The sequence below is a fragment of the Peromyscus leucopus genome, chromosome 4 (genome assembly GCF_004664715.2).
Source record: "Peromyscus leucopus breed LL Stock chromosome 4, UCI_PerLeu_2.1, whole genome shotgun sequence".
Taxonomy (NCBI): domain Eukaryota; kingdom Metazoa; phylum Chordata; class Mammalia; order Rodentia; family Cricetidae; genus Peromyscus; species Peromyscus leucopus.
The window spans coordinates 66,677,904-66,704,225 of NC_051066.1; the positions used below are offsets into that span (position 1 = coordinate 66,677,904).

At 40.7% G+C, this 26,322-nt stretch overlaps 1 protein-coding gene across 14 annotated transcripts in view; it reads left to right on the plus strand.

Annotated features, from left to right (window-relative positions):
- Positions 1-26,322, plus strand: part of Celf1 (CUGBP Elav-like family member 1) — an 83,748-nt gene that overhangs the window by 29,050 nt on the left and 28,376 nt on the right. For 4 of the 14 annotated variants that reach the window (XM_028878840.2, XM_028878841.2, XM_028878842.2 and 1 more), the window contains exons 1-2: positions 18,265-19,244; positions 24,513-24,539. The exons of 2 other annotated variants lie outside the window; for them this stretch is intronic. In XM_028878840.2, coding sequence (XP_028734673.1) covers positions 19,174-19,244; positions 24,513-24,539 — 98 coding nt within the window. In that variant the 5' untranslated portion in view covers positions 18,265-19,173. Of the gene's footprint in view, positions 1-18,263; positions 19,245-24,512; positions 24,540-26,322 lie in introns of those variants that run through there. 8 more of the 14 variants (XM_028878844.2, XM_028878846.2, XM_028878853.2 and 5 more) reach the window with 7 other exon arrangements.

A 26,322-nucleotide genomic window follows, 5' to 3' on the forward strand; every position in this document is an offset into this window, starting at 1 on the left:
CTTTCATTTTTAATTTTATATGTTTGGATGTCTTTCCTGCATGTATACAATGCCTAGAGAGTCCAGAAGAAGGTATTAAACCCTGTGGAACTAGAATTACACAGATAGTTATGAGCCACCATGTGGGTGTGGGGAATTGAACCCAGTTCCAAGAATTTTCAAGTCGAGTCTTTAGGGTCTTTTAAATATAGGACCATAGCCTCCTACAAATAAAGGTACTTTTACTTCTTATATGCATCCTTTTTCTTTCTAATCAGGTAATAATTTTGAAGAGATAAAACCATCTTGCTCAAGATTAAAGCTTTCTGAGACTTAACCTTCCACAGACACCATATTTATCATCTAGAATAACAATAGCAAATGTCTCTGAGTACTTTCTGTGTTCTACATGTTGTACTTTCATTTTTTTTGTTTGTTTTTGTTTTTTTCGAGGCAGGGTTTCTCTGTGTAGCTTGGAGCCTGTCCTAGATCTCACTCTGTAGGCCAGACAGGCCTGGAACTCCAAGATCTACCTGCCTCTCTGTCTCCCGAGTGCTGGGATTAAAGTCAATTGCCACCATCACCCAGCTGTACATTCACATCTTAACATCCTGTACAGTAGATACTGTTTATAGCCATTTTTTTTCTTTTTTTGCTTTTTTGTTGCTGCTGCTGTTTGCTTGCTTGTTTTCTAGACAGGGTCTCTCTGTGTAGCCTTGACTGTCTTGGAACTCTCTCTGTAGACCAGGCTGGTCTTGTACTCAGAGATCCACCTGCTCTGCCTCCTGAGTGCTAGGGTTAAAGGCGTGCATCACCACCCCCTGGCTGTAACTATTTTTCACATGAGAAAATACATAAAGACGTTTAGCAAGCTGGGCCATAGTGGTGCATGCCTTTAATTCCAGCACTTGGGAGGCAAAGATGGAGGACCTCTGAGTTCAAGGCCAGCCTGGTCTACAGAGTAAGTTCCAGTATAGTCAATGCTACACAGTGAAACGCTGTCTCTAAAAACAACAACAAAAAGATGTTTAACTTTTTTACAAAGCTGCTGGGGATGTGGGGATGTAGCCCAGTTGGTAGGGTGCTTCGATAACCTTCAGGAAACCCTGGGGTTGCTTAGCACCCTGTAAGCTTACAATGATACCATATGCCAGCACTTCTAGCATTTAGGAGTTAGGGATAGAAGAGTAAGAAGTACATGGTCATTGTACAACATATAGAGAGTTAAAGGCCAGCTGGGATATGTGAGTATGTTTCAAAAAGAAGAGGCTGGTGGGTAAAGACGCTTGCCACAAAAGCCTGGTGAGTAAGTTTAATCCCTCCTGGAGCCCATGTAAAGGTAGAGAGAGAACCAACTCCAAAGTTGTCATCTACTTCCGCACACATGCATGGCAGGTAGCTTCTCCTTTCAGTAATAAACTTTTTGGTTTTTGAGACAGGGTTTCTCTGTGTAGCTTTGGAGGCTGTCTTGGATCGCTCTGTAGACCAGGCTGGCCTTAAACTCACAGAGATCCACCTAGCTCTCCCAAGAGCTGGGATTAAAGGCGTGCACCACCACCGCCTGGCATAATAAACATTTTTAAAAAGAAAAATCAATCAATGTTCACAAAGTCACCTGGTTAGCACCAAAACTGGAAAATAAAGAGCCTTGTTATGACTCTATAGAGTCATACACCATAGGTTTGTAGTAAGTATAGTGTTTTTTGTTTTTGTTTTTTTTTTTTTTTTGCTTTTTTTTGTACTGGAGATTGAATTTAGAGTCACATGCATCCTAGACAAGCACTTTGCCATTGAGCTACACTCTACTACACACACCTACACCTTTATTCATTTATTTTTTTATTTTTCATTGAGACATCATAGCCTCAAATTCACTAATCACAGATGGCCTTCAACACTTGATCCTTCCTCTAATTCTGTCTCTCTTGTGATAGGGTTATAAGTATGTACCACCGTGTTGAGTTTATGGGGTGTTAGGGCTTGAACTCAGGACTTCCTGCATGCTAGTTAAGCACTCTGCTAACTGAGCTGTATCTCCAGCTCCTTCTTTAATTCCCCCCTGCACTGTATACATCTCTTGGAGATGCCTTCATGAAAGGTCATGAAATGGAAGAACTAGCAATTTTTGCCTCATCTAAAACTATGAATTTTGTCAGGATAACAGGGAGATCTGTTCACAAGGAGTGACACTAAGAGAATTTGTGGTTTGACCATGAAATTGCCATGGAGCATAACAAAAATACGATTATATCCAGAACATGATAAACAATTACCACAAAGAATGAATTTAGACAGGTGAATAAGAATCAGTCATTTTAAGCCGGAAGGTAGTGGTGCAGGCCTTTAATCCCAGCACTCAGGAGACAGAGGCAGGCAGATCTCTTTAAATTTAAGGCCAGCCTGGTCTACAGAGTGAGTTCCAGGACAGGCACTAAAACTACACAGAGAAACCCTGTCTCAGGAGACAAAACAAACAACAACAACAAAAAAACTAATTTCACCAGTTTTACTACTTGAGAGGCTGAGGAAGGAAGATCCTGAGTTAGGAGGCCAGCCAAGAGTCCAAGTATCAAGTTCAGGCCAGACTGGACAGTGTAGCATGACCTAGTCTTAGATAAACACACAACAGAACCCATTTTTGTGGGGATTTTTAAAAATTTATTATATGCATTGATGTTTTGCCTGCCGTGTGTGTCTCTGTGAGGGTGTCAGGTCCCCTGGAACTAGAGTTACAAATGTGAGCTGTTATGTTGGTGCTGGGAATTGAACCTGGGTCCCCTGGAAGAGCAGCCAGTGCTCTCAACTGTTGTGCCATCTCGGCCAGCCCAATATTCACATCCCCTTGGTTTTTCGAGACAGGGTTTCTTGGTGTAGCCCTGGTAGTCCTGGAACTCTCTCTGTAGACCAGGTTGGCCATGAACTCACAGAGATCCCCTGCTTTTGTTAGGATTAAAGGCATGAGCTACTGTTGCCCTGCAAAAGTTGTTTGTGTTCCAAAGTAATGATTGCCTTACCCTTGAATGTGTGTCGTCTCTCTTTGTGTGTGTGTGTGTGTGTGTGTGTGTGTGTGTGTTTGTTTCTAATGCAAGTCATAGTTTATTAACAATGTTCATGAAGGCAGGGAATGGGCCCTTTTCTTTACGTGTACTTTCCTTAGATCTAAAAAAGTGGACCCCCCCCCCCCCCCCCCCCCCCCCCGTCTCTGAATATATGCTACATGTATGCATGCCTGTGGAGGCCAGAAGAGGGCATCAGAGTCTCTAGAGCTAAAGTTACAGGCCATTGCGAACCATCTAAGATTTGAATGCTGGAACCAAACTCAAGTCCTTTAGAAATGCAGCAAGGACTCTTAAACTTGACCATCTTTCCAGCCCTGGGTTCTTTTTTTCATTGATGGAGCTCCTGTTTTCTAAAGAACGTGTTTTTGTGAAAGTGAAGTCAAATCACTGACAACTTTAATTTTGTGAAACAGTCAAGATATTTTAAGTTGTGATTTGAAGCAAGTGTTGTAAATCCTGTGAGTATTTAAATGTGAGAAGTTCTTTCAGGAACACAATTGGAAAGTGATGAAAACATAATTGAACTCACTTTTCAAAAAAATAATGTAGAGAGAGATACTTGAATTGTGTTCTTATATGGTTTGTCCTTAGATTAGAAATGCCTCACTCGCCAAGGCTACAGAGCGTTCTAGGACAGCCTCCAAAGCTACACAGAGAAACCCTGTCTCGAAAAACAAACAAACAAAAAACCCCAACCAACTAACTAACCAAACAAACAAACAAAGTGCCCTACTCACTGGATAATGAAAGCAGAGTTACCATTTTTCCCCCTTTTGTTTCTCTTGTTTCAGACAGGGTCTTCCTTTATAGCCTAGCATGTCTTGGAACTCACTATACTAGCCTATCCAGACTGATTGTTTTTTGAGGGGGTGGGGTTTTTTTCGAGACAGGGTTTCTCTGTGCAGTTTTGGTGCCTGTCCTGGATCTCACTCTGTAGACCAGGCTGCCCTCGAACTCACAGAGACCCGCCTGGCTCTGCCTCCCGAGTGCTGGGATTAAAGGCGTACATCGCTGGTTGTTAAACTCATGATCTTCCTACCTCAGCCTATTGGAAGCTGAGGGTTACAGGTATGAACCACAAGTGGTGGAGGTGAGGCAGGGAAAGGGGGTTTGTTTGTATTTTATCAGATGTGCCAAAACAGAAAGACAATGGAGTTTCCCCACTTCCTGGATAAGACCATATGGGAGCATCCTGCCTGAGTGCCCATGTTTGGGAGGGAGGTGGGGGTAGATAGATAGTACAGGCAGGTAAGTTTCTTGGCTACTTGCTTGGTCAAAGTTTTGGAGGTGGTAGAAGTTCGGTGCTAGGTGCTGTGGAAGACCTGGTGTGTGTTGCCTGCCTAAAAAGTGAATGAGAAGACAGTGTTATGCTGGCTAGATTTAGGGTGCGGGAAGGAAGAAGCTGGGACTTGCATGACGAAGCCTACAATTGGGTCTAAACCTTCTGAGATTGGGAAGACAAAGGCAAGGTGTAGTGTGAGAAAGTTCCTCTTCTATTCTCTAGAGCTGTCAAGATTTCCGTACTGAAGGCTTTTTGTGTTTAAACTTAAAACTGCCTTGATTTCTTTTTGAGAGAGTAGGCCAAAAGATGTATTTATAGAACTTTTTTTTTTTTTTTTTTTTTTTTTTTTTTTTTTTTTTACATACTATCTTACCCAGTCCATTGCCTTCCTTACTGGAATTCATCTAATACTGCACTCTGCTTTAGCAAGAAAGATTGAAGAAAATGTACACAGATACACAGCTGAGTGATTGGAAATAGCTTCAAACTTTTAAAGTAGGCAAGGCATAATAAGGCTTGTAGTTCAAGTTGCCTGAGTGTCAGGTGAGTTGCTACAATAATTTCAATCAGTGTGATGCAGTTGTCCTATTCACATGTGATATATTGCTGATTTATTGGGACAGTGGCTCTTTGTACAAAAGAGTTTCAGGCAAAGCAAGAAAAAAAAATGCAAAACCAAAATGTTTGGAGCACTATATATGTTGGGATGTTTATGTTGTCCTCTTAGGTTTTTGTTTGTTTGAGACAGGCTGTAGCCTTGTGTAGCCTTAGCTGTCCTTGAGAGATCAGCCTGCCTCTGCCTCCTGAGTACTGGGATTAAAGGTGTGTACCATCATACCTGGCTATAGTTTTGTTTAAACATTAATTTTTTGTGTCTATGTGTGAGCACACAAGTTCATGCTAACAGTGCTATATGGAAGCCAGAGGACAGCTTGGAAGTACTGATTTTCTCCATGTCTGTTCAAGGTCAAACTCAGGTCATCAGGCTTGGTGACAGTGCTGAACCATGCCATCTTGACAAGCCCGGTGCTTCATGGGACTTTAAAAAAAATTTCTGTCGATGTCAGGCTTGGGAGCATATGCCTTTAATCTCAGCAGTTGGGAGGCAAAGACAAGCAGATCTCTGCAAGATCCAGGCCAGGCAGGTCTATACAGTGAGTCTAGGCTATCCCAGGATTACCTAGTGAGAGCTTGTCTGTAAGGAGAAAAAAAAAAGTCTATTGAATAGGCTGTATATCCACATGTAAACAGTTCAACTGGTAGTCTACTTCTACAGCTGGATTATTTATTTCTCTGTAAATTTGTTTCCATTCAAGCCATGTGTGATTCTTAACTTTATTATATAAATAGATCCTGATCACTTTTTAAAATAGTTCTACAAAGTTCTGTTTTCTGATTATACTACGGTTTATTTTATCAGACTTAAATTGGTAGTGGTTTTTTAGGTTTTGTTGTTGACAGTGTTCTTTTGAATGCCCTTGTCCATACTTTGTACATATCAGGTACAAGTTTATTTGCATAATATTTTTCAAGAACAAGAACCTGTAGATTGAAAAAATCATGCCCAGTTTTTAATATCAGTCAGATACTTTAGAAATTCCTTTTTGTAGTGTTGGACCCCAAGTTTTTAGGGTCACAAGTGGGCGCTCCAAGAACCCAGACTCCAGTCCAGTTGATGCAACAGCATGAGGATTTATTAAGCTTCTATATAGAAGGGCAAACTCTGCTCCTAAGAGCAAGAGCCGCATCTTACTGCAGCCCCATAAGGGCTTATAAAGGAAAAACCCATAAAACCCACAAGATTACAATTCCCATACAATTTCGTTTCACAAGATCACAGAGTGATCACAGAGGGGGTACAGTTACGTCAACGGGTACATTCTTCCTGAAACCTCAAGGGGGGTATCAGGGCAGGAGTGAAGTTTACACAAAGGCCACAGTGGTCTTCCTAGAACACCTACAACTATCCCAGTCACAGTTGAACACATCTCTTAACAGAAGTCTTTTTACATTGTTATATGGTTGCAGGGGAGATTGAACAATGGCTGAGTCAGCTTGCTTTTGGAACTAGATTTTTAGTTTCTCATTTCCTGGTGCTTGAAGTTTCTCTTTTCCTGAGGCTTGGGGGTGTGAGCCTGAAGGGCTAGGGTCTTTTAGTAGTTTACAGATGATAGTATTCATTAAGGATATTATTAGTAGGTACGCTAGCAAGATAACTCAGTGGGTAAGATTGCTAACTGCCAATTCTGACAACCTGAATTTGGTCTTGGGAGCACACACACTAAATAATTGTAAATTTTTTTTTTATTAAATAATTATTAGGAAAGAACGAGACTTTAATGTGGTAGTCATCAAACTATTACCTTGTAAGTGGTTACTAGAATGAACCATAGGACCTGAAATATTTGGACAGTATAAAAAAACTTCCTGGGCTGGAGAGGTGGCTCAGTGGTTAAGAGCATCTGGCTGCTCTTCCAGAGGTCCTGAGTTCAATTCTCAGCAACCACATGGTGGCTCACAACCGTCTGTAATGAGATCTGACGCCCTCTTCTGGTCTGCAGGCATACATGCAGGCAGAACATGTATACACAATAAATAATAATAATAAAAAAAAAAAAAAAAAAACTTCCTTTTTAAGGCCAGGCATGGTGACACACACGCCTTTAATCCCAGCACTGGAGGCAGAGCTCAGGCGGATCTCTGTGAGTTCAAGGCCAGCCTGGGCTACAGAGTGAGTTCCAGGAAAGGCGCAAAACTACACAGAGAAACCCTGTCTCGAAGAAGAAGAAAACAACAACTTCCTTTTTAAAACTTTTAGTTATTTGTATTTATTTTTATGGCTGTGTGTGTACAGACAGTTGTGAGCTGACATTGTGGGTGCTGACAGTTTAACCTGGATCTTCTGAAATAGCCAGTACTCTTAACCGCTGAGCCATCTCTCCAGTCCAAGAAACTTCCTTGAAATGAGTGTAGTTATCAGATCTGGTAATCAGGGAAGTGCTAAATTCCCTGGAAGAGGTAGGAATAGCTACTCTGAAACTTTATCATTCATTCTCGGGAGGACAAGCCTTTGCCCACAGCCTGCATGTGGAGGTCCTGAGGCAGTTGTGGTCTCAGAGGTCTTGCAGATTGACACAGCATATTGCCTTCAATGGCTTAGCCAGCTCACTTGCCCTACTCTTAAACTTCTGAAGAATTTATGGTTCCTGTGTCTATGAATTATCTCTCGGTTAATTTTACCCATTTATGATCCTCAGCAATTTGAAAAATGTTTAGTGTTCAGGTCCTGTTCAGACCTTGTCTCTTAAGCACCTTACATATGTATGAGATCATCTTATCATCAGAATTACCTATAAATTCCAGGTAGTAGTTGTATCTAAAGTTTACTAATGACTTTAAGAAAGTGAAAAAAGAAGTCAGGTTTAAAGCTGGTCATGGTATCACACACCTTTAATCCCAGCACTGGGAGGCAGAGGCAAACTGATCTCTGAGTTCAAGGGCAACCTGGTCTACAGAGGGAATTCCAGAGCAGCCAAGGCTACACAGAGAAACTGTGTCTCAAAAAACTAAAACAAAATGAATAACCCCCCCACCAAAAAGATAAGTGAAAGCAGTGGTATACATGGTGGTTCCCACATGTAATCTGCACGTGGGAGGCAGAGGTAGGATTGACACAGATTCAAGGCCAGCGTAGTCTGTACAGCAAACTTGCAGCCATTAAACTGTACTTTATTTCCTCTGCTGTAGCACAGGGATATAAAAAAGCTCAGCTCCAAGTGACTGGGTGTCTCTGAATTTATTCGTTCCAGTTTACTTAACTGAAAAGTGGGGGTGAAAAATACTGAAGAATTGCATTTGAAGCCAGCACAGTTCAGCAGCATATATGGAAGCTTTTTGGAAGGCTGAGGCAGGAGAATCTCATTTTCAAGTCTAGCCTTAACTGCATAGCAATATCCTGCCAAATAATGAATGAATGAATGCATACATGCATGCAAAAGAATAAATTCTCTGACCATACTCAAATAATATAAAGCCATTTCTAGAAGGTTGTGAATTATTGTCATAATAATTAGGATTATAAGGTAATTTTAAAAACTGTGACTTTTGAAAAAAAATTATTCTGCCTACATGATGCTAACATATGGTGTAGTCCTGATGAGTTTCACAAGTGGGTGGAAATCAGAATGCATTGGAGAGAAGAGCAGTAGTGACTCACTTGATTTGGCCTTCTGGCAGGACAGTGAAATTAAAGAGGACTTGGTAGCCTTACAACATGCCAAATTTGAGTGAATAATACAGAGTATTGTGGAAAAGTCAAATGTTAGGTCTTTGTTAGATTAAGTGCTTTGTCTTCAGAATCCCTCTCTAGAGCCTACACTTCTTCCATCCTTGGGAACACTGAATTCAAACTAGAATGACAAAAAAATGATAATGCAGGAGCCTCCATTCTGCCCAGGAAGAGATGGACCTCAGCTTAGCCAATGTACGCAAGGTGCTGCATCCAACATTTTCTTTTGCCCAGTACTAAGAGTGGTGCTGAGATGGGAACAGGAAGAGGCATAGAAAGAGAACATTTGTTTTCCTTTTCACTTAATGTCCCTCGATGCCAAATGGAGTTGTATAGTGGAGAAGTCAGAGGACACCTTTTGGGGGTCAGTTTTCACTATCCATCTTGTTGAAGCAAGGTCTTTCAAACTCCAGACTTGTCAGCACACAACTCTCTGTGGGGTAGTTGTCCTCAGTTATTTTCCAGTCTTGGCTCTGGTGTGTGTGTGTGTGCTATGTCACCACCGCCCTGCCAGGTTTTTTTTTAAGCAAGTAGGTGATGTTTGTTATTCACAGCTTCCTTGCTCTTTATCCTTTGAAACCCTCCTTTGTATCCTGTTTTGTTTTGTAACAAAGGCTCATATAGTTCAGGCTGGCCTTGAACTCCTGATCCTCTTGCCTGTACTATACAGGTCTGTACCACTGTACTTGGCTGTTTTCCTGCTTTAAAGATGGTAGGAGCAAAATCGGGAAGACAAAGCTTTTCAACACAATGCCATACATAGAGTATATTACACTAGATACTGTCCTTACCTTCCATGTAAGGGCTCACTGTGGAAGACAGTGTTCATTGTTTTTGTGGGTGTGAAGGCAGAGTTTCTGTCCCACCAGCAATTCCCAAATACCTAGCAGCTGCTTCCCAAATTGCCACACAGAGGTTTATATTAATTATAAATGCTTAGCCAGTAGCTCAGGTTTATTTTAAATTAACCCATAATTTTTATCTATGTTTAGCCATGTGGCTTGGGACCTTTGCTCAGTACAGCATTCTCTTTTTTCCTTTTCCTCTAGCTGGCAACTCCCGACTCCGCCCTTCCTCTTCCCAGCATTCTTAGTTTGGTTGCCCCGCCCATACTTCCTGCTTGGCTACTGGCCAGTCCAAGTTCTATTAAACCAGTTGGAATGACAAATCTTTCCAGTGTACAAGAGGATTATTCCACAGCAGGGGTGTGTTAGTTTTCACTTGAAGAAAACTTTGGAGCCAGTCATAGTGGTGATTGCTTGTATTCTCAGCCCTTGGAAAAAACAGGAGGGCCAGGCGGTGGCTCACGCCTTTAATCCCAGCACTCAGGAGGCAGAGCCAGGCGGATCTCTGTGAGTTCGAGGCCAGCCTGGACTACAGAGTGAGTTCCAGGGAAAGGCACCAAAGCTACACAGAGAAGCCCTGTCTCAAAAAACCAAGAGAAAAAAAAAAGAAAGAAAGAAAAAAAAACAAGGAAAATGAGGTGTGTAGGCTACGGAGTGAGACTGTATCTCCCCTCTCCCCATCCCAAAAGTCTTTGTCTTAGTATCAGTTGAGGAAGTGGTATTGGGGATTGAACTAGGTCTTGCATCCTGACTAGCACTACATCTGATAAGTCTCATACCAATCAAGATGTGGAAGAAGGGGTACTGTAAAATCTAGTCACATGAGCCAAGCATGATGCCTGTGACTGCAGCAATTAGGAAATTGAGGCAAGATTTGGAAGTTATCCTGGGCTGCAGAGCGAGTTCAAGGCTAACCGGGAATACAGTATGAGACAGTCTTGAAAAAGAGTTAAGTTACATAGTTAGCAGTGTTCTAAAATGGTTTCACTCAGTTTGGGGAACTAGGACTCTTGGCCTTTACTTTGTTCTTTACATCCCATGAAACAATTAGCAATGGAAATTTAACCTAGTCTGTACTCTTCAGGGTAACTGCTACTCCTGAGTCTTCTCCAGACTCATCATCTCAATAAAAGTTGGGATCTCCTGCATTGTGGTTGCATTTCAAAACAAAACAGGTGCAGATTATCTTCCATAGCACCTGAATTCTTAGAGAAGTTCTACCCTAAATGGTGATACTGTGTAAGATTGAATGAAGTGTTGTGAATTTAGTAAATGGAAGCTCCTTTCTTGTTAGTAACTTTTTTTCTTTGGTACTAGAAATTGAAGGCAGGCTTTGCATATGCTGAACCTATGTTCTACTACTGAACTAAGTCCCCAGACCCCCTTTTAATGTTGAGTCTTTCTCACTTTGTAGCTCAGGCTGGCCTTGAAGCCTTGAATTTAAGTCAATCTACTAAGTGCTAGGATTGAAGATATGAGCCACCAGGTTCTTGCTTTTCTCCATAGCTTTTGATAGTTACAGGCAGGTTCAAGTAAATGGCTTTTACAAGTTTTTTGTTTGGGTTTTTTTTTTTTTGTTTTTTTTTTTTTTGTTTTGGTTATTGTTCTGTTTTCTTTTGTTTCAGATAGGGTCTCTCTACATAACTCTTGGCTGTCTTGGAACTCACTCTGTAGCTAAGGCTAGCCTCGAACTCAGATCTGCCTGCCTCTGCCTCCTGGGATTAGAGTCGTGCTCCATCATACTTGACTTTACAAGTTTTTGTTACTGCTTTTAGTATGAGTTCTGCTTTTATAATTATTGGGATATTAATTAATTAATATGATTATTGAATATAATCATTACTTTATTCCAATACTGGAAACTAATTAAGTCGATACGATACTTACAGCACACTGTGTGCTTTTTTTTTTGTTGTTGTTGTTGTTTTTTGGGTTTTTGAGACAGGGTTTCTCTGTGTAGTTTTGGTGCTTTTCCTAGATCTCGCTCTGTAGCGCAGGCAGACCTCGAACTCACAGAGATCCACCTGGCTCTGCCTCCCAAGTGCTGGGATTAAAGGTGTGCAGCAGCAACACCACCACCACCACCACCACCACCACCACCACCCCCCGACCAGCACACTGTTAATCCTAGCTATTTATTAGGCTGAGGCAGGAGGATTGATTGCAGCCTGAAAAATGTATTGTAATCATATATATATATATACACATATATATATATATATATATACATATATATATGTGTATATATACATATATATAGACATATGTGTGTGTATATATATATATATTTTTTTGATTTTTCGAGACAGGGTTTCTCTGTGTAGCTTTGCGCCTTTCCTGGGACTCACTTGGTAGCCCAGGCTGGCCTTGAACTCACAAAGATCCGCCTGGCTCTGCCTCCCGAGTGCTGGGATTAAAGGCGTCCGCCACCACCGCCCGGCCTAGCCTATATTTTTTAAAAAAAAAAAAACAAAAAACTTTTTTGTTTAAAGAGACACTCAGTGGAGTGATTACTTAGCATGCATGATGCCTAGGTTCAGTTCCAATCACTGAAAAAAAGTAAAAACAAAAACCTTGCATATGTTTTATGCTAGTTAGGAGGAGTCTTTGGAGCTGGAGAAATGGCTCAGTTATTAAGAGGGCTTGTTATTCTTGCAGAGGATCCAGATTCCATTGCAAGTGTCCACATGGTGGCTCCCAACCATCTGTAACCAGTTGCATCAGGCTTCCTCATGATGTACATACACACATAAAAGCACTCAAATCACATAAAATAAAGCAAAACAAAACAGAGTCTGTTTTAAGAGAGGATAGGTCTCATAGTTCTAGGTCTAGCTTGATCTTTCAAAATTCTTTTTTAGTTTTTCGAGACAGGGTTTCTCTATGTAGCTTTGCACCTTTCCTGGAACTCACTTGGTAGCCCAGGCTGGCCTCGAACTCACAGAGATCTGCCTGGCTCTGCCTCCCGAGTGCTGGGATTAAAGGCATGCGCCACCACCGCCCAGCGATCTTTCAAAATTCTTAAGCTTTTCAGGTAGAAATTATCCTTGATGACTTTGAGCAGTACCCTGACTATAGTTGGATGAAAGTACAGCTGGAAGGAGTTATAAATGGAAGTTTGTAGGAATTGGGACAGTTCCAGAATCAATCTCTACTTGTAAGATTATTCAATAATGTTTAAAAATAAGGCAAATTGGTTTTGTGGTTCTTTTTTTTGCTTTTACCTTCAGTTACTTCCTCATCTTCTGATTATTTTGGTTTTAGTGGTTCACCACCACCTTAGGGCCACCAAGATGGATTTACAAAGTCAGGAACTTGGTTGCCTTTGAAAAGTTTATGCCTAACACCTACCTATTCAGGAAAATTGCTTTGGGGGAAATAATAGTATCCTCTCCACATTAATAGCATGTTACTTAATTGCAGAGAATTATATCTTTTAGCTTTTTGTGGCCTCCTGTCCCATAGCAGGTGGGTTAGCTGGAGATGCATGTAGCTCATGTAGTTGATAGAGGGCTTACCTAGAATATGTGAAGCTTTGGTTTCTATCTGGATACTTATTAACTAGACATGGTTGTACATGCTTGTAGTCCCAGTACCAGGGAGGTGAAGGCAGGAAGGTCAGAAGCTCAAGGTCATTCTCAGATACATTGTTTTCAGGCCAGTTCCATGCAGAAGATCTTGTCTCAAGCACAAAAAGAAAACAACAAAAATGATAATTCTGGTGACTGCTTTGACTACCTAAATGTACTGAAATTCAACCTCTAAGTCTTGTTATTTGCTATGAGATTTGGGGGCAAATATCTTTTCCACCATTTAGTACTTTAATTCTCCAACTTTTAGTTGATGGTTTTTTTTTTTTTTTTTTTTTTCGAGACAGGGTTTCTCTGCGTAGCTTTGCGCCTTTCCTGGAGCTCACTTGGTAGCCCAGGCTGGCCTCGAACTCACAGAGATCCGCCTGGCTCTGCCTCCCAAGTGCTGGGATTAAAGGCATGCGCCACCACCGCCCGGCTTTAGTTGATGTTTTAAAACGAGTTTTGAGCCAGGCATGGATGGTGGTGCACGCCTTTGATCCCAGCACTGAGGCAAATCTCTGTGAATTTCAGGGCAGCCAGGGCTACACAGAGAAAACCAGTCTCGAACAAACAAACAAATATATGAAAGAAAGAAGGGAGGGAGGGAAAGAAAGAAAGGAAGGCACTTCAAGAGAGGTTCTTTGATTTTTGCTTTGAGTGAGAGTAATCTCAGAACAGGGTCTTTCTGCTATGCTAGTCTTTATGCGTGGCACTGAGCAAGAAGGAAGAGGAGAAGAATGATTAAAAACGGAAAGAAACAAAACTTTATCATTTTCAAAATAAATTCTCATTACTCTTTCCTTCTGCCTTGTCATTTTCTTAGTATATCATATATAGAAAGTTTACATGCAGACTAGCTTACACATCGAACGTTGCTTTCTTCGTAAGTTATTTTGGATTTGAGGCAAGTTTTAAAATGTGGTTCCCCCCCCCCCCCCCCAGAGCTGAGCACCGAACCCAGGGCCTTGCGCTTGCTAGGCAAGCGCTCTACCACTGAGCTAAATCCCCAACCCTGAAATGTATTTCTTTTTCACTTCACACACTCCCTTTAGAATTGTCTGACTTCTGTCACAGACTCAAAGACTGTTGGTCAAAAGTCATCCTTTCACAATTTTGCAAAATAATAATAATAAAGTAGGTTGCCAACTCAACTCAGCATTTTTAAATATGCAAGATACTGGGTTGGGAGTTCTAGTATAGCAGTCACTAATTATATTAAAAGTTCTCAAAATGGAAGGAAGGAAGGAAGAAAAAGATGGCGTGTGGGCATTGGACCCTTGGATCTGGAGTTGCAGGCAGGTGAGGACTGCCTGGCAGGGGTGCTGGGAACCAATCAGCAGTCTTCTGGAGGAGCAGCAAGTACTCTTAAGCCACTAAGCCCTCTTTGCAGCCCCAGAAGTACTCAATTTTTGAAATGGAAATTCTTTGTAGTTTGAACGTTCTAAGTTAAAAGTTTAGGTTCTTCTGGCTGCTTACTTTGAAGTGAAATCCATTGCTTCTTTTCTGTATCCCTCTGTCATGTAATGATCAGCAGGTAGGGAAGAGGTAGGCATACACAATCCACTTAGTAGTCTGAGCCTATGGCTGTTTTCTAAATATTTTCACTTGTAGCTTTCCTTACATAATTTTTGATTTTTAGCAATATAAATTTTTTGGTTTTTGTTTTTTTATGTTGTTGTTGTTGTTGGGTTTTGTTTGTTTTTTTTTTAAAGGATTCGGTGGCAGTCCATAATCTTACATAACCAAACTTCATGTTACTGCTCTTTCAAAGACTGATTATTGGAGCAAACATAAAAATATGTTCACCTATCATTGTACTCCCTATTTATGTCAGTCAAGATGGCTATTTGGGGAGTTGGAGAGATGGCTCAGCAGTTAAGAGTACTTAATACCCAGCACCTACATGGTAGTTCACAACCATCCGTAAACTCTAGTTTCAAGAATCCAACACCTTCTTCTGACGTTCACGGACACCAGGCATGCATGTGACACTCAATACATGCAGGGAAACACACACAAAATATAATAAATGAATGATGGCTATTTGGACTTGCCTCCTAGGCTTTTTTTTTTTTTTTTTTTTTTTTTTTTGCTATAATTTTCTCTACTAATCCAGTTTTATATTTTCATGCTAAATTTATTCATTTGTATATTCTAAGTGCAGAGTGTGCTATTTTGTAGAGTCTGTTTTCCTTATCTGTATTGTTCTTGCTTACTGCTGCTGTTTTCTTTCTTTCTTTTTTGGGGTGGGGGTGGGGGAGGTGGGGTCAAGACAAGGTTTTTTCTGTGTAGCCCTGACTGTCCTAGAATTCCTCACTCTGTAGACCAGGCTAGCCTGTAACTCAGAGAGATCCCTCTGCTTCTGTTGGGATTAAAGACTTGTGCTACTACCACCTAGCTGGATTGTTACTTAAAAAAAAAAAAGAAAGAAAGAAAAAAAGAAAGGGTAGAAAGCTAGGCATGGAGGCTTTAAGCACAGCAAGGGCTACAAAGAGAAATCTCAAAGAACAAGACAAAAACAAACAAACAAAAAAACCAGGTGGAAAATATTTAAGACAAAACAGGCATCTAAACACAGAAAGAAGAGGAAATAAGATATCCAGAGTGAAAGGACAGGATGCAGATAGTCAGGAGAAGTTAACAGCAAACCCTGAGTGAAACCCCTTCTGCCGCCTCATCTCCAGTGAGTAGTACATTTCTATGAACAACAGATTTCTAGATTTTGTTTGTTTGTTTGTTTTGTTTTTTGAGACAGGCTTTCTCTGTGTAGTTTTGATGCCTGTCCTGAATCTTGAGCTATAGACCAGGCTGGCCTCGAACTCATAGATTTGTCTGCCTCCTGAGTGCTGGGATTAAAGGCATACGCCACCTCCGCCCAGGAGATTTTTAGTTCTTAATTTCTGTATTTTTATATTCATGTGATTTCTGTATTTTTATATTCATGTGATCACTTAGTGTTATAATCCTTTTAAAAAGCTGAATGAATTGTAAACTATTTCTCTGCTTTCTTTCCCCACAAGTTCATTGCATTGAATTATACTGAGATAACTCTTGGGATCTGCCTAAAGAGATACTCTTCTCCATGGAGTAACATTTCCATATTAGAGGATTTTGAAGCAATAGTGCTTTATAAATCATAAAATGGATTTTAATGATTTATTTTTATTTTATATGCATTGGTGGTTTTGCCTGCATTTATGTCTATGTGAAGGTGTCGTATCCCTGGAACTGGAGTCACAGACATGGGTGCTGGGAATATGATTCTGGTCCTCTGGAAGAGCAGTCAGTGCTCTTCACCACTGAGCCATCTCTAGCCTTATAAAATGGATTTTAATACCAGTGTAATAAGCACAGAACTTGTAGGACCTCTCCTGTTTTCTTTTAAAAGCTTCTATTAAATGGGCTCTCCGAATTTTTTTGAGTAAAAGGTCTATCTTTGAGGAGGGGGGCGGGAAATCATTGTTTCTTGGCCCATGGTTTAATGAAAGTATTTTAAGGAGTATATATCCTTTCATACATTGGGCATGTTTAAGTACTCCCCCCTTTAATAGGTGGTATGATTTTAACATGTAAAGACATAATTAGAATTTGTATGTCTTTAATGAATTATAGAAATATAGCAACAGCCAGTGGGTCCCTTATAACTTGATTCCTCTTTAAATTAATTCTAATTTGATCTAAAAAGTCTAATTTGATCTTCGACTCAGATAGTTATTTCTTCAGTCACATAACTTTCTATTGGATGAGGAATGTTATCAGCTCCAGCAACTATAGGAACTTGGACAACAATCCTGCCGGTAACTTAAGCAGTCCCAGCTAGGGTAGTCTGCATTCTGACTGGTGAACAGGCTTGTGGATTGTTTGTAGTCTCTCCTCAGTAGACGGTTTACTTATGCTTCATCTTTAATGGAGTTGGAAGAGCGTTTCTGCTACTTCCTTCCCCAGAGTTGACCTTCAGAACCCAAAGTTTTGACAAAATAGAAAAAGTATTCTCTGTTAACCGGTCTATGTATAGACTTTGGAGGGGAAACCTAGTTTCTGCTCTCTTGGGTCAGGTGAAGATAGACGTTAGCCATTGTTACAGACTAGAAGTTTTAAGTCACCTTGTCACATGCTGTCCTTCTTTTTATGGTTTAGGAATTTGTTTTCTCTTGTTTGTTTGAGATGGTCTTTTGTATTCCCTGCTGTCCTTGAAATTCCCTATGTAGCTGAGTCTCACCTTGAACTGATCATCCTGCCTTTATCTTCCAAGTGCTAGGATTACAAACCTGTAGTACCAGCCCCACTTCATTTTACTTCTTTTATAAAACTGAATAAAACATTTTCCAAAGTTTCCTGTGTTGTGAGCTGAGCTCGGATGAAGTGAAATCTTTGCAATAAGACAACCCTAATGATAAAAATGGAAAGGAAGTCTGTGAATTTTGAGGGCTTTCAGAGCTAAGTTTTAGAATCATTGCCTAAATATTTAAATGCCACCGTTTGTTGTTTAGAGGGATGTGGAGCTAAATTGAGAAGGGAGCACACATCTGCTTTTATTGCTAAGTATATCCGTCTCAACAGCGCTCTCACAATGGAATTTTTATGTCTGGATTCACCAGTCTTGGGTTTTTGCAACAATGTTTTCTTTCACCTTTTGGTACTAGGGATTGGACCTCTGTTGTTACACATGCTAGGTAAGCCTTCCACTGGACTATTATACCCCTAGACCTTAAGGAAGGTAAGAAGAGGTGAAGAGAGTAATCCTATATTGCTGTCTTCCTTCCCCTGTTTTGAATTTGTGTCCCTATTAGACAGAGTTCTTTTTATTATTAGCACTCGTGGCTTTTGTTTTTTTATTTCATTAGACAGACCAACCGATGAGCCGGGTGGCTTTAATCCCAGTGCTCAGTAGGCAGAAGCAGTGAATCTCTATGAGTTCAAGACTAGCCTGGTCTACAAAGTGAGTGCCAGGACTGTAACACAGAGAAACCCTGTCCTGAAAAATAAATAAATGAATGAATGAATGAACGAATAAACGAAAGGCCAAGAGATGCTGGGAGTAGTGGTGCATGCAAGAGACAGGTGGATCTCTGAGTTTGAGGCTAGCTCAGTCTCAGTGTGTTAGTTCACTGAGTTCCAGGACACCCCAGAGCTATATATGAGACCCTGTCTACAAAAAGAAGAAAGAAAGGCCAGCAGGAAACTAGGGGGGGGGGGGGTTGTGGGGGGAGGTTATTTCCTTGTATTGTATTAAGAAGGAGGCAGACGATTACTATTCCTTTTCATTTCTGGCAAGTTAAGATTCAGAATTATAAGATTCAGAATAAGTAAAGAAATTTTGCCTGTGCCTACCTAATGAGTGATACTGAACCAGAGTTTTTTAAAAGCTTGTCCAATGAGCCACTGATTTCTCACTGTACTCTCAAAGAGAACAGGACCGGTCCCTCAGAAGTCATTGAACAACCAGGTTTAGGTGGCCAGTTTGACAGCAGCTTGCCCTGGCCTGCTTCTTGGCCTTTCTGTCCTTTTGTGACTGTTCTGTGGTTAATTGGAACTCAAAGACTGTGCTCCTTGCTATCTTCCACACGTGGAAACTAAGTTTAAAACCAAGGCCAACAACCAGTTCTTTTATAAAGCGTTTTTGGACCACATAAAGTGAGGTGGATTTTTTTTCTTGGTTGGTTACTTTTTTGTTGTTGCTGTTATTTTGTTTTGCCTGTTTGCTTTTTCCTTCGAGTAACTTTAGCTTTCTGGGATGTAAATAGTGATTTACAGGGAGGACTTTGGAGGATGTGAAACAAGTTTGTGTTTCTTCTGCTTTGTTGGCTACACTATCTTCATGAATCTGACACACTATTTGTCTGACAGTGCACTTAGTACTGCTTCGCCAGGGAAATCACACAAAACAAGCCTGGTGCATCAGCACTTTCATTGTGTGCTGGGCTGAGCCTCCCTTCACATGGTCGCATCCCCGTTTTAGCCCAATACTCCCTTTCCCTGCCCCTTCCCCAGACCTGCCTCTTTCTGTGGCACTTACTGCTGGTTTCCCTGAGCTCCATTTCCACTTTGTGTTTTTTGTGGGGCCCAGGAAGCTAAAGCTGTGTGTATTTGTGGATCAGACAAGTGCAGCAAGTTATTATCATTGGCTTCTGAAGGGGAGAGTGAGGTGATGGCTGCGTTTAAGTTGGATTTCCTTCCAGAAATGATGGTGGATCATTGCTCTTTGAATTCCAGTCCTGTGTAAGTATTTTTGTTGTCTAATTTTTATCATAAGCAGAGGGAACTGGGCTGTTTTTATTATTATTATTATTATTATTATTATTATTATTATTATTATTTGATGAAACCGGTCCCTTAAAAGAGAGAAGAAAAAATTAGAATGCCCGCATTTAATTCTCTTAATTATTTAGTCTAATTCTCATAACTGCTAATTGCCTCCAGGATGTAACTAAATTCTTTGCATGAAGGTACACTTGATGTATGGCTAGCAACATCAGTTCAAGTGTGCTGGCTCTAATCTCCTCAAACTGTAGTCTTTACTCATGTAACAGATTCCAAGGTGTTTTTTAAACTGTGGCTTTATTGCTTTGGGTTGGGTATGCAATGTTAAATAATCCTTTGGGAATTGAGTATTTTGTTATTCGTTTTTATTTATTTATTTATTTACTTATTTTTTTGAGACAGGGTTTCATGTAACCTGGGCTAGTCTGGAACTCCCTATGTAGCCGAAGATGACCTTGAATTCCTGATCCTCCTGCTTACTCTTCCTGGGTGCTGAGATTGCAGGCATGAGCCAGGAAGCTCGATTTTGCTGGACATAGAACCCATATTTTATATGTATTAGGCAAACACTCTATTATCCTCAGCCCCTGCTTTTTTTTTTTTTTTTTTTTTTTTTGAGACAGGGTCTCCCTATATAGCTCAGATTGGCCTCAGGATTCTCTGCCATACCTGCTGAGGTGCTAGGTTTTTTATACATGTACCACCATGCCCTGCTAGTTTTTAACTCTCATACTGCGAAGCTCCTGTCACAGAGAAAACTGGGAGTTAATGTATGGTATTTAGTATTGTATGTATAGTGTTATATGATGTATTAACCTGTGAAGTATAATTCTGAACCTTAATTTTCTCCCCCTACCTCCTTGCTAATTGAAAATACAGTTTAACATGTGATTTCAGTAATACTAGGTTATCTTCATTTAAAAAAAAAAAACCAAGTAAAACAAAAAAAGATCAATTTTGATTGGCAGTTTGCTCAAATAAATTATGGGTGCAGAAATTGAAGACCTTGTTAGCTAGTCAATATGTTAACCTGGCCCTGAGGTGGGGCAATAGGGAATATGAGTTCTGGACTTTGTGGAGAAGGATCTGATTTCTAACTTGATTTCCATCAAAATCTGAACTCTGTGTTATTTCATTTACCTTAACCAGTGTCCCTGGTTTCATCACCTTAGCCAAGTTCAGAATAACCTTGGAACATCAAGTAAATGTACCTTTATTGAAAGCCAAGAATGTTAGTAGTGTGAATCTTTGAAGTTAGGTCTCCTTGTTCAGATTACACCCCTGAGACAGTTGTGAGTAATAGATACTTTGTGAGGTCGTTTTGAGTCTTGAAGTTAGCCATATTGCTCTTTTGAGATGGATTATATGCCTTCTCTATAGTCCTCCAATAGCAATTTAGATGTTTTTTTTTTAAAATAACAGTTCTTTACTGTCAAAATGTTATTTTAGAAGTAGTTAAAAGGGCAAATTGCAGTAAGCATTAACTATCAAGACTCAGCACACCAAGTATGCTCATATCTCAGAATATATACTAGCTAAAATTGGAGTCTGTGGCTCAAATTATCTTTGCATTCTAGAAGTTTCTTTTTGTGCTTTGCTACTGCCTGTTGAACATTCCAGTGTTTTCCTCAGCTCCCTTCCCCTGTTCTTTGGCCTTTTCTTTTGTGCTAGAACTTAGCTTGCTGAGCAAACAGATGTTCTGAGCTGTACTCCATCCATGCAGCCTCCTTCCTTTTTTCCTTTTCTTTCCTTTTGCTTTGTATGTATGAAGGGTTTCCTGTATGTCAGGCTGGCCTCTTAACTTTCTGTGGAGGCAAGGCTGATGAACTTGTGGTCCTTCTGCCTCCACCTCCTGTGCTTTGTGATGGTCGTCATATGCTTCTGCTTCCAGTTTATCCAACCACGGCATCAGACAGACCAGGGTTTCCAAGCACTCTACCAGCTGAGCTGCCAACCTCAGCCCAGTTTCTTACCTTCTAAGAGGTTGAACTAGGCCACCATTCTACAAAGTTTGTGACAGAACCATTGCATGAACATCACCTGGAACTTAAAGGTCCAGATTAGTTTTTATGTTAAAGGTCCAAGACTGTTTTAAGTATAATGTGTAGTTTTTAATGTACATTGAAGTTTGAAACAAATGGATTTGATGTGGGTATTTTGAGTTAATCAGAGTAGATTGTTATTTTTTTTTTTAAATCCAAAGTCATTTGCATCTATTTTTGTGACCCATCCTCACCAAAGCTTTGTAAAGCTAAGCGCTTTGGCTGTTGCCCCTATTCTACAAATGAGGATCTCAGTTGAGAGAGGCCATGACTTGCTTGCTGAAGATAACTGATGTCAAAGTTGGACTTCTTTTTTTTATTATGGGGGGGGGCAGGTACTAGACCCCATATCAGTGAGTAGCTTGTATTTCCATGTTCTTAGATCCACTTCCATATGAATGATACCACAGAATGGAGCTTATGATGCAGGGTGTGTATGCGTGTGCATGCGGGAGTTGTTGGAAATAAAACCAAGAACCTTGTATATACTATAGATGAGTGCTTTACCTCTGACCTACTTTCTAAGCCCCAGGATAAAGAATTCTTGAAATTGGTGCATGCTTGCCACCTGAAAGGTCCCAGAAAGTTCCAGGGAACCCAAATACCCTTTCCTGTTCTTCTGCTCATGTCCTGGGTTCTTAGTTGGGGTGAAGCCTTTTACTAGCTATTCTTTTCATTTGCTTATACTTCAAGATACACTATTCTCCAAGGGTTAGTTAGGTCTAAGCCTCTAGCTCTCTAATTGATTAATCTCCTTTCCTAGCTTCTCTGTTGCTCAGGACTTTACTTTTTTTTTTTTTTTTTCTTTTCTTTTCTTTCCTCAGGACTCTACATTTTTTAGATGCCCTAAGCTCCATAACTTGATTCTAAATCTGTCTATTAGACATCTCTCTGATGGCTTCCGCTCAGACCCAACCAAGTAAACACAGAGACTTATATTGCATACAAACTGTATGGCCGTGGCAGGCTTCTTGCTAACTGTTCTTATAGCTTAAATTAATCCATTTCCATAAATCTATACCTTGTCACGTGGCTGGTGACTTACCGGCATCTTCACATGCTGCTTGTCCTGGCGGTGGCTGGCAGTGTCTCTCTGCCTCAGCCTTCTGCTTCCCAGAATTTTCCTCTCTCCTTGTCCCACCTACTTCCTGCCTGGCCAGTGGCCAATCAGTGTTTTATTTATTGACCAATCAGAGCAATTTGACATACAGACCATCCCACAGCACCCATGACTCAGTTTTTCTTTCTCACCTCCTTGGAGTTCCTTAAACTTCACATCCTAGGGATGTGATGGGATCATGACCCAAAAATGACTATGAGAGCAACTTTATATAGAATCCCCCTGGTTTCATGTTCTCTCCTTTTGTTGTGTATGTACACACACACACACACACACACACACACACACACACACACACACACACAGTGAGACTCACTCTGTAGATGAGGCTAGTGTTGAACTCACAGACATCTGCCTGCCTTTGTCTCTGCTAGGATTAAAGACATGTACCACCATGCCTGGCTCATTTTGTTTTTATTTTTGAGACTGTCTGGCTATATAGCCCAGGTTGACTTCAAACTCATGATGCACCTACCTCTACTGGAGTTGCAGATGTGCACATTCTTGGCTGGCTTGCCAGGTTTTTGTTTTGAGAATTTTTTTTTAATAATTATAATAACTATTATTATTATTATTGATTTTTAAAGACAGGGTTTCTCTCTGTAGCTCTGCTATCCTGGAACTTGCTCTGAAGACCAGGCTGGCCTCAAACTCACAGAGATCCACCTGCCTCTGCCTTGTGAGTGGTAGGATTAAAGGTGTGCCGATTTAGAATAGCAAGAGAGTGGTAGGATGTATCTGTTGGGAGCGAGAGGCTAGAGAGAGAGAATCAGGAGTTCAGGATCATCCTTAGCAGCATAGGGAGTTTAAGACCTGCCTGGGCTATATAAGACCCTGTTTTAAAAACAAAAGGAAAGGAAGGAAAAGCAAAGAGCTTGGAATAAAATCCAAGCTCTTAGTGTATCCCAGGAAGTCTGTCTTCTGGGTCTTTCCAACCTACCTCTTTTTCTATCTTGATTCCTAATCACTTCTCTTTTTTCTTTTCTATTTCTATTGATTTCTGTGCTCTTAACTCCCAAGTGTAGTTTTTCTTCCTTTCTGTTCTCCGTCTCTCATCACTCTTAGACGTTCAGTCCTCCATGCTATATATCATTTCTCCTAGTTCATTCATCTTAAATCCCAGCCCATACTCCTCCAAATGAGATCAGGTTATTAGCCACATCCACACACAACCTCCCCCCCACTTTTTTTGAGACAGTAGCTCATCAGGTAGGTTTGACTGACCTGGAACTTCAGAAATCCTCTTGCCTCCTGCTTCCCTCCTGCTGGGAAGTGTTTCCGCCATCATACCCAGCAACATAGAATTTTTCTATTCGCTAAGTGATTTGTTGTGTAGTGGCTTCACTTGTTTACTATTATTTCCAGGGCAGATTGTTACTCCATCTTTCATAGAGCCAATATAATGGTGCTGCTGCTATTGCTCTAACACCAGAGTAAGAACATGGTTTTTTGTTGTTGTGTTTGCCCCCCTCCGCCCCTCAGGGTGTCTCTGTGTAGCGCTGGCCTTGAACTCACAGAGATCCTCCTTCCTCTGTTCCTGAGTGCTGGGATTAAAGGCGTGTGCTACCACCGCCCAGTGAGCATGTTTTTTGATTTGTTTTTGTTTGAGGGTTTTTTTTTTGGAGAGGAGGGGCTAGAGGGAGATAATTACAGAATAAAACCTGACATTTTCTCCAGACTTGAGGGAAGAAGACTACTTCAAAACTCAATTGTCAGCTATGCTGTTATAGGATGGTGACTTAGAGACCTTTGCTGATAGCTTTTTCTAGTACCTAGTGACAAGTCTCCCTTTATCCAAATTAAAATTATTTCCACACATCATACACATTTTCTGTCTTGTTCTCACTAGAGAAATATCTGGAACGTAACATGGTCTCCTTTCTCTAAAGTCCTTGAAATTTGCATGCATTTCTCTTCCCCCTTTTCCACAGCACAGTATTTACAAAAGCTGGGGGCACTTGTTGAGACTGGGTGATAGTTAAATTTAGAATGTAATATGGTCTTATGCTTGCTAAAAAGGTAGATGGATTGATGTCTGAAAATTTTTTCTGTTTGTGTATTGAGCAAAGGGAAGTCAACTAATAATGACAGGTGAGTGAAAAAATGAATAATGAAAGCTTTTGAAAATGATTGGGGGCTCTGCGTGTGTGCTTGCATGCATGGCTTGGCTGTGCAGGTGTGCTTTACCTACCTGTGTGGGTGCATGTGGAGCTCAGAGGTTGATGTTAAGTTGTTTTCCTCTATCTCTCCACCTTATTCTTTGAGAGAGAAATTCTTCTGCTGAATCCCAAGTTCAGTTTCAGCTAGACTGACTAGACTAGTAAACCTTGGGCTCCATCTGTCTGCCTCCCAGTGCTGGGGTCACAGAAGTGCTCTACCGTGCCCAACTTTTCACATGAGTATTGGATCCCAACTCAGGTGTCCATGCTTGCACAAGCACTTTAGTGACTGAGTCATTTCTTCAGCATCTACTCCCCCTTTTTTATCATGCTGGGGATTGAACTCTGGTTTTCAGCAGGCTAGATGAGTACTCTGCCTGGAGACATTAACCTCCAGGGAAATAGACATTTATTTATTTTATTTGCTTATCTTTTCATCTCCTTATTTATTTTACCTACCTACTTTACTTACCAGTCTATCCTTTCACTATTTTGTGGTGCAGGGAACCATACCCAGTGCTTTATTTAGGAATGCTAGGAGAGTGCTGGACTCCATCTTTACCCTCAGGTGACTTAATGCAGCGCTTACCTGCTAAGGACAACACTTGTGCTGCAAGTCTCTGTGCGAGGACAGTGGAAGGCTGCCTGCTGTTGCTCCTCACCCCTTCGCAGCAGTGGCAGCTGAGAGAGAGCGTTGGCATCGACTTATTTTGAATATATATTTATATGGTTGTTTCTCTCAGTTTTTAAATTTCTAGCTGACGTTGTCAATTTCCTTTTTAACTGTTTCCATGAGCTCTGAGGAAATATCCCAAGAAAAATAAAAAATTTTCTCTGCTTAAAATTTTTTTATTTTTACATTTATTTATTTAGTATTGTGGACACGTGTGTGGAGATCAAAGGACAACTTAGAGAAATTGGTTTGGAGTGAATGCTCTTCATGTAAATTACAGGGATTGAACTTGGGTACCCTGGCTGGACATAAAATGCCTTTATCCACTGATCCTTCCCTCTCCCCGCTCCCCCACATGCCATTAAACATTTTTTTTAAGTAGATTTCTTTGTGCATGTATGTGTATAGGCAGTGTGTGGTGGGAGTGGGTTTCTCCTATTTTGTGAATTCTGGAGTTTGAACTTGGGTTGGTGACAGGTGCTTTACCTACTGAGCCATCTTACTGACCTCCTTTTAAAAGATATTTAATCAAATGAATTAACTTTTTGGAAACAGGATCTCATTGTGTAGCGCTGGCTGGCCTGAATGAAACTCAACAGAGATTGGTCTGCTTCTGCTTTCCCCTACTGAGTGCTGGGATTAAAGGCCTGTATATACCATGCTTGCGGAGGGCGGTTAGAGGGCAGCTTGTGGGAGTAGATCTGTCCTCCACTATGTGGGCCCCGAGGAGCAGATTAAATTGTCAGGCTTGGCCACAAGGACCTTTATCCATTGAGCCATATCATTGGTTTTTCTCCCCTACCTTTTATCTTTATTTTTATTCTTTATTTCAGTCTTAAAAAGAAAAAATTCTAGTTAGGGCTAAAGAGATTACTCAGTGATTAAGAGAATTTGTTGTTCTTCCAGGGGACCCAGGTTCAGTTCCTAGCACCTGTATCTGTTGGCTTCCTAGAGCACCCACACATGGAACAGAAAATAAATCTTAATTTATGTATATAAATAAAAATAAAGCTTAATTTTTCAAATTAGCATACATGTGGAT